General features: G+C 43.3%; 1 protein-coding gene across 1 annotated transcript; it reads left to right on the top strand.

Annotated features, from left to right (window-relative positions):
• The first annotated feature begins 3,242 nt into the window (after positions 1–3,242).
• LOC138354771 (uncharacterized) lies at positions 3,243–13,138 on the top strand. The gene is made up of 4 exons (XM_069309263.1): positions 3,243–3,305; positions 9,687–10,891; positions 10,983–11,392; positions 13,020–13,138. The coding sequence occupies exons 1-4, from the start codon at positions 3,243–3,245 to the stop codon at positions 13,136–13,138; spliced, it is 1,797 nt and encodes a 598-aa protein (XP_069165364.1).
• The last annotated feature ends 276 nt before the right edge of the window (positions 13,139–13,414 follow it).

The raw sequence follows: 13,414 nt of genomic DNA, 5'->3' as shown, positions 1-13,414 counted from the left end.
ACTTTAGTTAAAGAACTATTAATGGTTAACCTCAGATGATATTGGACCTGTACAATATGCAGGTGTATAATATTGTTCACAGGTGTACAAAATACACCTGTGATATTTTGTGTCTAATGTAAGCCCACCTATGATGTTCAGGGTCTTTTAGTGGTCCACGATATATACTTGAGGTGTATATTGAGCCCTCTACTAGTATTAGGCATCCCCTAGGTGAACATCGCTAGTCTTAGCGAACTATTGCGTGGAACACTTAGGAAACACAGTTGATTACAGGGATATTTTTGGGCCCATCTCCGAAGTTTGAAGTTTATTGAGGGTTCACTTCTGATGTTAGGGGGTCACTTGTGAGACACCGCTGATGTTTTGGGTTTATTCTGATCTGCCCCCTGGTGTTAGGGTACGATTTGCAGTCCCAACACTATTGATGGTGCGAAGTTGTGTGTGTGTGTGTGTGTGTGTGTGTGTGTGTGTGTGTGTGTGTGTGTGTGTGTGTGTGTGTCTCTCTCTCTCTCTGTCTCTCTCTCTCTCTCTCTCTCTCTCTCTCTCTCTCTCTCTCTCTCTCTCTCTCTCTCTCTTTCTCTGAGATAATATCTGCCTCTTTGTCTGTCTGTCTGTCCAAGGCTGGATCCGGACGCTTGTGGGTTATCCTCATCGGACTTTGCAGGAGGACGGGGTAGAGGTAGTGGGGGGGGGGGGAAGGGAAGAGAGGCGTTCAAGTTACGTGTTTTATGGTACTATAGCCAATGTATGAATAACGGGAAATTTATGCTAATTTTCCTGAGATCAGTGAAGAACGGAATTCATTACTACAAGAAAAAACTTAATTTTTATTATTTTTTGAATTAAAACAAATTAGACAGATGCAACCAGTGGTCGGTCAAAAGTTGTTGTGGGTGTCAGAATATGACTCTTGCACGCGGTTCTCTCCTCAATTCTGGCACCCTCATTAGCCTTTGTCCGTCCCATACTCAAGACTACTCATCCCATCTGGGTGAGACTAGCCACAGGCGTCTCTGGCTCCCAACCCTGCACACACATACAGACCAACAGACAAAATGATCCTAGTTTTACAGACTGCACAACCAAATGTGTATATCTTGCAGGACCAGCACCCCAATCACCGCTTTCTGAAGCCTTAAGCAATCCAGCTGGAATCGCCCCATTGCTGACCAAGAAGCTGCGACATTACTAGAAGCTGCGACAACACCACATGAAACTGCCCGACTTAGAGCTGTAGCAGCTCCCCATGCCGGGGTCTTCCTATTAGTAATCCCAATGTCAGCAACTGGCACCCGTCTCACACCACAGGCCTTACGAATTGCTGTGGCTCTGCGCCTCGGTTCCATAATCCCCACCGAATACAGGTGTATTTGTGGCGAGGCAGTGGCCGACAGGTACGGACGGCATGACCTTCTCTGCCAAAGGACAGGAGGATGGCATGTAAAACACGGCGAGGTTAACGACATTATTAAGAGAAGCCTTACCACAGCCGGTTGTCCAGCAGAGAGAGAGCCTAATTACCTAAAGCCCCGCAACTCTGATGAGCCTGTCGGTCTCCCAGACGGGATCACGGTGAACCCCTGGAAGAATGGTAGACAGTTGGTGTGGGACTACACTTGCGTTTCAACTTTAGCCATCACCTATGTTGACTTCAGTGCTACACAAGCAGGAGGAGCTGCCAATCACCGGGAAGCAGCCAAATCACGTAAATACAGAGACTTTGATCACCACTACAATTTTGTCCCCATTGCCTCAGAGACACTTGGTGCCTGGGGTAAAAGTGCTGCTAGTTTTTTTGAAGGAGTTGGGATTCAAGCTAATTGAAACAACTACAAACCCCTAGCTGCCAGTTTTCTCTTTCAGCGCCTTAGTGTGGCGATCCAGAGAGGAAATGCTCACTGCATCCATGGTTTCTGCCCGCCATCTGAGGAGCTGGAGGAGCTATACAACTTGTGACAAGTAGCCTTGTACCCTGCATGTAACCAATCTTGTAACACTTTTTGTGTAATGAAATTTAAAAATAAAGTTAGATATATATACACACATACAAAAAGAATAGGGGTAGTAGGAGAAGAAAATATCAAAGGGTTCAGTGAGGATCCACAAGGACTTCTTTGAGTACCCTGTTAGTAAGACAGAACACGAAACAATGGGTATAAATGAGGTACACATTTTATCTGCTTGCTTCTGTGCTGGTTTGGGGGTCTTGAAGTGGGTAGAATGTAATTATGTGTTAATTGGCTGTTGATTGTTGGTTTTGACTTTTTGATGTGTAGATCCTCGCTGATGTCGAGTCTCCTGTTATCGTTGTATCTGTCGATAATTTCTGTATTGCTTGTTAAGATTTTCTGGTGATGGTCTGGTTGTGTGAGGAGATTATATGCTCCTTGATGGATCCCTGTTGTTTATGCATTGTTAATCGCCTAGAAAGAAACGTTGTTGTCTTGCCTATGTTCCGAGATCATTGGGGCTGACAGTCCCCAAGTGGGCATGTGAAGGCATAGACGACGTTGGTTTCTTTTAAGGCGTTCTGTTTGGTGTCTGGAGAGTTCTTCTTCAGTAGGTTGGCCGTTTTCTTGTTTTTGTAGTAAATTGTTAATTGTATCTTCTGATTTGTGTCTGTGGGGATAACGTTCCTATTAATAATATTTTTCAGGACACTTTCCTCCGATTTGTGAGCCGTTGAAAAGAAGTTCTTGTAAAACAGTCTAATAGGAGATACAAGTGTTGTGATAGTTGACTCTTCAGAGGTTGCTTGGCGTTTCACCTTTCTTTTGATGACGTCTTCAACATAACCGTTAGAGAAGCCTTTGATGACTAAAGAACCCTACAAATTTCTTCGCCGACCTGCTTCCAACCAGAGCTGTGAGTGAGAGCTCGGTCGACGTATGCATTGACGACACTCTTCTTGTGCTTGTCTGGGCAGTCACTGTTGGCATTGAGGCACATTCGATTCCTAAGTGTAGACTACAGTATGGAAGCCACCATTCCCCTCCGTGACTGTTACATCTAGAAAGGGCAGCCCCCTATCACTCTTCATCTCGCTAGTGAATCTCAACACAGAATTCCGCTCAAATGCCTCCTTCAGCTGCTGCAGACGTCTAACATCAGGTACCTGCGTAAAAATCTCGTCAACATACCTACAGTATATGGCAGGTTTCAAGTCCGAGTCAACTGAGACCCTCTGCTCAATGGTGCCCATGTAGAAGTTTTCAAACAGGACACATCGGGGAGAACCCATGGCGACCCCATCTACTTGCTTATTCATGTGCCCATCGGGACTAAAGAAGGGTGCCCCTTTGGTACAGGCTTGGAGTAATTTTCTCAGTATGCTCTGTATCTTATCACCTCACCCAAAAACTAATGTAAGCATGAAACGGAGTACATAAAAATGTCTTTCAAAATGTGAGAAGTCTTGCGAAACGCTTTTAGGCGACAGACCATATATACATGTGTAAAAAATGAAATTTGGAAAGTTTATTTTTCAATTTCCCTCGACAGTGAAGAAAAACGTAAGAAAAATTGAGAAGATTCGTGTTAGAATTATTATTCTTACCCTTTCGGTCATATTCAACAACATATATATTTATTTATATATATATATATATATATATATATATATATATATATATATATATATATATATATATATATATATATATATATATATATATATATATATATATATATATTAATATATTTTGGTAGCAGTCTTTCCTGTAGACATATATTATTAAATATGACCGAAAAAGTAAGATTAATAATTCTAACACGAATTTTCTCTATTTTTCGTACATTTCTTTTCACTGTTGGTGGTAATTCAAAAATCAATTCTCCAAAATTCATTTTTATTTCTAGTCTGACGCGACACTTGAGCGCGTTTCGTAAAACTTATTACATTTTCAAAGACTTTACATACACAACTGAATAGAACTTACACATCTTCGATTTGTTTATATCTACATTTGAATGAGGTGGATGGGGTGAGGTGGCATTAATAGGGTATTAATTTCATCAACACAAGACAGAACACGAAACAATGGGTATTGAATGGAAGTGATTGTAGAAAGCCTATTGGTCCATATTTCTTGATGCTTCTATATTGGAGCGGAGTCTTGAGGTGGGTAGAATATAGTTGTGCATTAATTGGCTGTTGATTGCTGGTGTTGACGTTTTAATGTGTAGTGCCTCGCAAACGTCAAGCCGCCTGCTATCGCTGTATCTATCGATGATTTCTGTGTTGTTTACTAGGATTTCTCTGGCGATGGTTTGGTTGTGGGAAGAGATTATATGTTCCTTAATGGAGCCCTGTTGCTTATGCATCGTTAAACGCCTAGAAAGAGATGTTGTTGTTTTGCCTATATACTGGTTTTTTTGGAGCTTACAGTCCCCAAGAGGGCATTTAAAGGCATAGACGACGTTGGTCTCTTTTAAAGCGTTCTGCTTTGTGTCTGGAGAGTTTCTCATGAGTAGGCTGGCCGTTTTTCTGGTTTTATAGTAAATCGTCAGTTGTATCCTCTGATTTTTGTCTGTAGGGATAACGTTTCTATTAACAATATCTTTCAGGACCCTTTCCTCCATTTTATGAGCTGTGGAAAAGAAGTTCCTGTAAAATAGTCTAATAGGGGGTATAGGTGTTGTGTTAGTTGTCTCTTCAGAGGGTGCATGGCATTTCACTTTCCTTCTTATGATGTCTTCGACGAAACCATTGGAGAAGCCGTTGTTGACTAGGACCTGCCTTACCCTACAGAGTTCTTCGTCGACTTGCTTCCATTCTGAGCTGTGGCTGAGAGCACGGTCGACATATGCGTTAACAACACTCCTTTTGTACCTGTCTGGGCAGTCGCTGTTGGCATTTAGGCACATTCCTATGTTCGTTTCCTTAGTGTAGACTGCAGTGTGGAAACCTCCGCTCTTTTCCATGACTGTTACATCTAGAAAGGGCAGCTTCCCATCCTTTTCCATCTCGTAAGTGAAACGCAGCACGGAACTCTGCTCAAACGCCTCCTTCAGCTCCTGCATATGTCTGACATCAGGTACCTGTGTAAAAATGTCGTCAACATACCTGCAGTATATGGCCGGTTTCAAGTTCATGTCGACTAGGACTTTTTGCTCGATGGTACCCATGTAGAAGTTTGCAAACAGGACACCTAGGGGAGAACCCATGGCGACCCCATCTACTTGCTTATACATGTGCCCATCCGGGCTCAAGAAGGGTGCCTCTTTAGTACAAGCTTGGAGTAGTTTCCTTAGAATATTTTCTGGTATGTCAAGAGGAGTACAGGCTGGATCACGATACACTCTGTCGGCTATCATCCCGATTGTCTCGTCCACATGTACGTTGGTGAACAGTGATTCTACGTCCAATGAGGCTCTTATCCCTGTGGCCTGTGTGCCTCGCAGTAAGTCAACAAATTCCTTTGGAGACTTCAGGCTGAAGGCGCAAGGGACATAAGGAGCCAGCAGGCCGTTGAGTCGCTTCGCCAGTCTGTACGTGGGTGTGGGTATCTGGCTAATGATTGGCCTGGAAACCCACTTCGGCCAATCATTAGCCAGATACCCATTTTTAGCCCCGAAAATCGGAGATGTTCTATTCTATTCAGTAAGTTATTTTCAGTTGTGTATGTGTTAACTAAAGTCTTTGAAAATGTAATAAGTTTTACGAAACGCGCTCAAGTGTCGCGTCAGACTAGAAATAAAAATGAATTTTGGAGAATTGATTTTTGAATTACCTCTAACAGTGAAAAGAAATGTACGAAAGATTGAGAAATTCGTGTTAGAATTATTAATCTTACTTTTTCGGTCATATTTAATAATATATGTCTACAGGAAAGACTGCTGCTACCAAAATATACTAATATATATATATATATATATATATATATATATATATATATATATATATATATATATATTATTAAATATGACCGAAAAAGTAAGATTAATAATTCTAACACGAATTTTCTCAATCTTTCGTACATTACGCTTCACTGTTGGAGGTAAATCAAATATCACTTCTCCAAAATTCATTTTTATTTCTAGTCTGACGCGACACGGGCGCGTTTCGTAAAACTTATTACATTTTCAAAGACTTCACAAATACACAACTGATTAGAACTTACGTATCTCTGAGTTTATATCTACATTTGAGTGAGGTGGGAAGGGTGATGTGGCATTAGAACAAGATGGGATATTAATAGGGTATTAAAAGTATCAACACAAGACAGAACAGAAACAATGGGTATTGAATAGAAGTGTTTGTAGAAAGCCTATTGGTCCATATTTCTTGATGCTTCTATATTGGAGTGGAGTCTTGAGGTGGGTAGAATATAGTTGTGCAATAATTGGCTGTTGATTGCTGGTGTTGACTTCTTGATGTGTAGTGCCTCGCAAACGTCAAGCCGCCTGCTATCGCTGTATCTATCGATGATTTCTGTGTTGTTTACTAGGATTTCTCTGGCGATGGTTTGGTTATGGGAAGAGATTATATGTTCCTTAATGGAGCCCTGTTGCTTATGCATCGTTAAACGCCTAGAAAGAGATGTTGTTGTCTTGCCTATATACTGGGTTTTTTGGAGCTTACAGTCCCCAAGTGGGCATTTGAAGGCATAGACGACGTTAGTCTCTTTTAAAGCGTTCTGTTTTTTGTCTGGAGAGTTTCTCATGAGTAGGCTGGCCGTTTTTCTGGTTTTATAGTAAATCGTCAGTTGTATCCTCTGATTTTTGTCTGTAGGGATAACGTTTCTATTAACAATATCTTTCAGGACCCTTTCCTCCGTTTTATGAGCTGTGGAAAAGAAGTTCCTGTAAAATAGTCTAATAGGGGGTATAGGTGTTGTGTTAGTTGTCTCTTCAGAGGTTGCATGGCTTTTCACTTTCCTTCTTATGATGTCTTCGATGAAACCATTGGAGAAGCCGTTATTGACTAGGACCTGCCTTACCCTACAGAGTTCTTCGTCGACTTGCTTCCATTCTGAGCTGTGGCTGAGAGCACGGTCGACGTATGCGTTAACAACACTCCTCTTGTACCTGTCAGGGCAGTCACTGTTGGCATTTAGGCACATTCCTATGTTTGTTTCCTTAGTGTAGACTGCAGTGTGGAAACCTCCGCCCTTTTCCATGACTGTTACATCTAGAAAAGGCAGCTTCCCATCCTTTTCCGTCTCGTAAGTGAAACGCAGCACGGAACTCTGCTCAAATGCCTCCTTCAGCTCCTGCAGATGTCTGACATCAGGTACCTGTGTAAAAATGTCGTCAACATACCTGCAGTATATGGCCGGTTTCAAGTTCATGTCGACTAAGACTTTTTGCTCGATGGTACCCATGTAGAAGTTTGCAAACAGGACACCTAGGGGAGAACCCATGGCGACCCCATCTACTTGCTTATACATGTGCCCATCCGGGCTCAAGAAGGGTGCCTATTTAGTACAAGCTTGGAGTAGTTTCCTCAGAATACTTTCTGGCATGTCAAGAGGAGTACAGGCTGGATCACGATACACTCTGTCGGCTATCATTCCGATTGTCTCGTCCACAGGTACGTTGGTAAACAGCGATTCTACGTCCAACGAGGCTCTTATCCCTGTGGCCCGTGTGCCCCGCAGTAAGTCCACAAATTCCTTTGGAGACTTCAAAGTCTCCAAAGGAATTTGGAGACTTACTGCGGAGGAATTTGGAGAATTCCGTCTCCAAAGGAATTTGTGGACTTACTGCGGGGCACACGGGCCACAGGGATAAGAGCCTCGTTGGACGTAGAATCGCTGTTTACCAACGTACCTGTGGACGAGACAATCGGAATGATAGCCGACAGAGTGTATCGTGATCCAGCCTGTACTCCTCTTGACATGCCAGAAAGTATTCTGAGGAAACTACTCCAAGCTTGTATTAAATAGGCACCCTTCTTGAGCCCGGATGGGCACATGTATAAGCAAGTAGATGGGGTCGCCATGGGTTCTCCCCTAGGTGTCCTGTTTGCAAACTTCTACATGGGTACCATCGAGCAAAAAGTCTTAGTCGACATGAACTTGAAACCGGCCATATACTGCAGGTATGTTGACGACATTTTTACACAGGTACCTGATGTCAGACATCTGCAGGAGCTGAAGGAGGCATTTGAGCAGAGTTCCGTGCTGCGTTTCACTTACGAGACGGAAAAGGATGGGAAGCTGCCTTTTCTAGATGTAACAGTCATGGAAAAGGGCGGAGGTTTCCACACTGCAGTCTACACTAAGGAAACAAACATAGGAATGTGCCTAAATGCTAACAGTGACTGCCCTGACAGGTACAAGAGGAGTGTTGTTAACGCATACGTCGACCGTGCTCTCAGCCACAGCTCAGAATGGAAGCAAGTCGACGAAGAACTCTGTAGGGTAAGGCAGGTCCTAGTCAATAACGGCTTCTCCAATGGTTTCATCGAAGACATCATAAGAAGGAAAGTGAAAAGCCATGCAACCTCTGAAGAGACAACTAACACAACACCTATACCCCCTATTAGACTATTTTACAGGAACTTCTTTTCCACAGCTCATAAAACGGAGGAAAGGGTCCTGAAAGATATTGTTAATAGAAACGTTATCCCTACAGACAAAAATCAGAGGATACAACTGACGATTTACTATAAAACCAGAAAAACGGCCAGCCTACTCATGAGAAACTCTCCAGACACAAAACAGAACGCTTTAAAAGAGACTAACGTCGTCTATGCCTTCAAATGCCCACTTGGGGACTGTAAGCTCCAAAAAACCCAGTATATAGGCAAGACAACAACATCTCTTTCTAGGCGTTTAACGATGCATAAGCAACAGGGCTCCATTAAGGAACATATCATCTCTTCCCATAACCAAACCATCGCCAGAGAAATCCTAGTAAACAACACAGAAATCATCGATAGATACAGCGATAGCAGGCGGCTTGACGTTTGCGAGGCACTACACATCAAGAAGTCAACACCAGCAATCAACAGCCAATTATTGCACAACTATATTCTACCCACCTCAAGACTCCACTCCAATATAGAAGCATCAAGAAATATGGAACAATAGGCTTTCTACAAACACTTCTATTCAATACCCATTGTTTCTGTTCTGTCTTGTGTTGATACTTTTAATACCCTATTAATATCCCATCATGTTCTAATGCCACATCACCCTTCCCACCTCACTCAAATGTAGATATAAACTCAGAGATACGTAAGTTCCAATCAGTTGTGTATTTGTGAAGTCTTTGAAAATGTAATAAGTTTTACGAAACGCGCCCGTGTCGCGTCAGACTAGAAATAAAAATGAATTTTGGAGAAGTGATATTTGATTTACCTCCAACAGTGAAGCGTAATGTACGAAAGATTGAGAAAATTCGTGTTAGAATTATTAATCTTACTTTTTCGGTCATATTTAATAATATATGTCTACAGGAAAGACTGCTACCAAAATATACTAATATATATATATATATATATATATATATATATATATATATATATATATATATATATATATATATATATATATATATATATATATGGCATTAATCAACACAAGACAGAACAAGAGGTGGCATTAATAGGGTATTAATTTCATCAACACAAGACAGAACAAGAGGTGACATTAATAGGGTATTAATTTCATCAAATTGGCATTTCATCGTGGATGGCATTAATAATGCCATCCAAGTACGTGTTGCCATCCTAGTACGTGCTGCCATCCCGGTACGTGCTTCTATCCGAGGACGTGCTGCCATCCCAGTACGTGCTGCCATCCCAGTACGTGTTGCAATCCCAGTACGTGCTGCCATCCCAGTACGTGCTGCCATCCCAGGACGTGCTGACATCCCATTACGTGCTGCCATCCCAGGACGTGCTGCAATCCCAGGACGTGCTGCCATCCCAGTACGTGCTGCCATCCCAGTACGTGCTGCCATCCCAGTACGAGCTGCCATCCCAGTACGTGCTGCCATCCCAGTACGTGCTGCCATCCCAGTACGTGCTGCCATCCCAGTACGAGCTGCCATCCCAGTACGTGCTGCCATCCCAGTACGTGCTGCCATCCCGGGACGTGCTGACATCCCATTACGTGCTGCCATCCCAGGACGTGCTGCCATCCCAGGACGTGCTGCCATCCCAGTACGTGCTGCCATCCCAGGACGTGCTGACATCCCAGGACGTGCTGACATCCCATTACGTGCTGCCATCCCAGGACGTGCTGCCATCCCAGGACGTGCTGCCATCCCAGTACGTGCTGCCATCCCAGGACGTGCTGCCATCCCAGGACGTGCTGCCATCCCAGTATGTGCTATCATCCCAGTATGTGCTGCCATCCCAGTACGTGCTGCCATCCCAGTACGTGCTGCCATCCCAGTACGTGCTGCCATCCCAGTACGTGCTGCCATCCCGGTACGAGCTGAAATCTCAGTACGTGCTGCCATCCCAGGACGTGCTGTCATCCCGGTACGAGCTGAAATCTCAGTACGTGCTGCCATCCCAGGACGTGCTGTCATCCCAGTACGTGCTGCCATCCCAGTACGTGCTGCCATCCCAGTACGTGCTGCCATCCCAGTATGTGCTGCCATCCCAGTATGTGCTGCCATCCCAGTATGTGCTGCCATCCCAGTACGTGCTGCCATCCCAGTACGTGCTGCCATCCCGGTACGAGCTGAAATCTCAGTACGTGCTGCCATCCCAGGACGTGCTGTCATCCCAGTACGTGCTGCCATCCCAGGACGTGCTGTCATCCCAGTACGTGCTGCCATCCCGGTACGTGCTGTCATCCCAGTACGTGCTGCCATCCCAGGACGTGCTGCCATCCCAGGACGTGCTGTCATCCCAGTACGTGCTGCCATCCCGGTACGTGCTGTCATCCCAGTACGTGCTGCCATCCCAGGACGTGCTGACATCCTAGTACGTGCTGCCATCCCAGTACGTACTGCCATCCCAGGACGTGCTGCCATCCCTGTACGTGCTGCCATCCCAGTACGTGCTGGCATGCCAGTACCACTGCCATCCCAGTACGTGCTGCCATCCCAGTACGTGCGGCCATCCCAGTACCACTGGCATCCCAGGACGTGCTGCCATCCCAGGACGTGCTGCCATCCCAGTATGTGCTGCCATCCCGGTACGAGCTGAAATCTCAGTACGTGCTGTCATCCCAGTACGCGCTGCCATCCCAGGACGTGCTGACATCCCAGTACGTGCTGCCATCCCAGTACGTGCTGCCATCCCAGTACGTGCTGCCATCCCAGGACGTGCTGACATCCCATTACGTGCTGCCATCCCAGGACGTGCTGACATCCCAGTACGTGCTGCCATCCCAGTACGTACTGCCATCCCAGGACGTGCTGCCATCCCTGTACGTGCTGCCATCCCAGTACGTCCTGGCATGCCAGTACCACTGCCATCCCAGTACGTGCTGCCATCCCAGTACGTGCTGCCATCCCAGGACGTGCTGACATCCCATTACGTGCTGCCATCCCAGTACGTGCGGCCATCCCAGTACCACTGCCATTCCAGCACGTGCTGCCATCCTAGCACGTGCTGCCATCCCAGCACGTGCTGCCATCCCAGCACGTGCTGCCATCTAACGGCGACAATTCCAAAATTTATCCTCTAATTCCCTCCTATAACTCGGTATAACTACTCGGTATAATTTATTGTATTTATTGTATTTATTGAATTTATTAAATGTATTGTATCACGCAAACCAATGACATGAAATATTACACTATATATATATACATTATTATGGTATTATTAAAGTTACATTTATTAATTTGATTAAAGAAACCATCAAGGGTTTAATTTTATGATAAGAAATAATAATGTGGATTTCATGATCATTATTTGTTCAGTACTGAAGCGCATTGTAGGAAATAAATAATAAAATATACGAGGTTTTATGACTACAAAATTGTTAATGTGGATAGGAAGAACAGAGGCATATATATTTTATAGTTATAAAGAGGAAGAACACAATATAACATTTACAGCCCACAATAACCTCTTTCACATAGCACAAAGTATAACATTCAGAAAATAGCTATAATAATTATTATAATAGCTATTATATTATTATAAAATTATTATAGCTATAATTATCGCTATAATAATGTTTTCTATATAAATAAAATGTATAAATAATTATATATTGTTCAGAATTAAAAAGAGATAAAAGTAATTATTGAAACACAGTATTATACGTACCTGACATTTTAAATTTGATGAGTAAATATTTATAGTGAAATAAATGGGTTTTCATATTTTGAGTTATGTGCAGTAAATGCATTGTTTTAAAGCTTAACAGTGTGTATTTATAGACATACTATTATTAGTAACCTTTGTTATTTCGATCATTAAATAAAAGTGTCAAGGAATGTTATGGAAAATGCTGCAGATCTATTATTTATTATTTACAAAAATAGTCATGAAGATCTTTTGAATTACAATTCAAAAAAAATTATGCGCTGAAGGGAGGAAAAGGGGGTAACTATCAGGAGAAAGTGCCAAGCCATTAGATTAATTAGCACTTGGAAGGGGTCAGGATAAGGATTTGGGATGGGACAGGGGGGAAGGAATAGTGCCCAACCACTTCGACGGTCGGGGATTGAACTGAAAGAGTTAATTAATACAATCCTGCATAATTGTACCAAGCACAACCGAGTATAGAGACTGAAGATTCTTACAATGGCTAGACATCATTACAGCTAAAATAATTCTGAAAGATTAGTAAATGGCTTCGTAAGTAGCACAGTTGCTATATAGCAGAGCAACTGCTGTATAAATATCTATGAAATAGATTTACGGTATTCGTTCTATATGACTTAGGGGCAGAAATTATAGTTCACTCTTGTTTTGTGGAATATCTCCTATACGGGAAGCTATATCATTCATCTTTCCTTAGTGGAAATAAGGAAATAAAAAGCAATTCTTGTCTGTGAGTTATTATGATATGTTAAGCAAATGGGGGCCACGAAAACACAAGTGCCATTTAAAGAATAAATGAAACAATAACACTTCAACGAATACTTTAAAGAGTTTGGAAGAAGCTCTCACAAGCATCAGCACCATGAGGAGAGTGAAGCAGGAACTCTTACAGGCATCAGCACCTTGAGGAGAGTGAAGCAGGAACTCTTACAGGCATCAGCACCTTGAGGAGAGTGAAGCAGGAACTCTTACAGGCATCAGCACCTTGAGGAGAGTGAAGCAGGAACTCTTACAGGCATCAGCACCTTGAGGAGAGTGAAGCAGGAACTCTTACAGGCATCAGCACCTTGAGGAGAGTGAAGCAGGAACTCTTACAGGCATCAGCACCTTGAGGAGAGTGAAGCAGGAACTCTCACAAGCATCAGCACCTTGAGGAGAGTGAAGCAGGAACTCTCACAAGCATCAGCACCATGAGGAGAGTGAAGCAGGAACTCTCACAAGCAT

The sequence above is a fragment of the Procambarus clarkii genome, chromosome 64, assembly GCF_040958095.1.
Source record: "Procambarus clarkii isolate CNS0578487 chromosome 64, FALCON_Pclarkii_2.0, whole genome shotgun sequence".
Classification (NCBI taxonomy): Eukaryota; Metazoa; Arthropoda; class Malacostraca; order Decapoda; family Cambaridae; genus Procambarus; species Procambarus clarkii.
This window is presented reverse-complemented; position numbering and strand designations above follow the sequence as displayed.

Coding starts and splice junctions, on each gene's coding strand:
- LOC138354771 (XM_069309263.1), top strand. CDS start 3,243: ATGGCGACCCCATCTACTTGCTTATTCATGTGCCCATCGGGACTAAAG. Junction 3,306..9,686: donor TAAAGAAGGGTGCCCCTTTG/GTACAGGCTTGG, acceptor TTGCCATCCTAG/TACGTGCTGCCATCCCGGTA. Junction 11,393..13,019: donor CCAGTACCACTGCCATCCCA/GTACGTGCTGCC, acceptor AATACTTTAAAG/AGTTTGGAAGAAGCTCTCAC.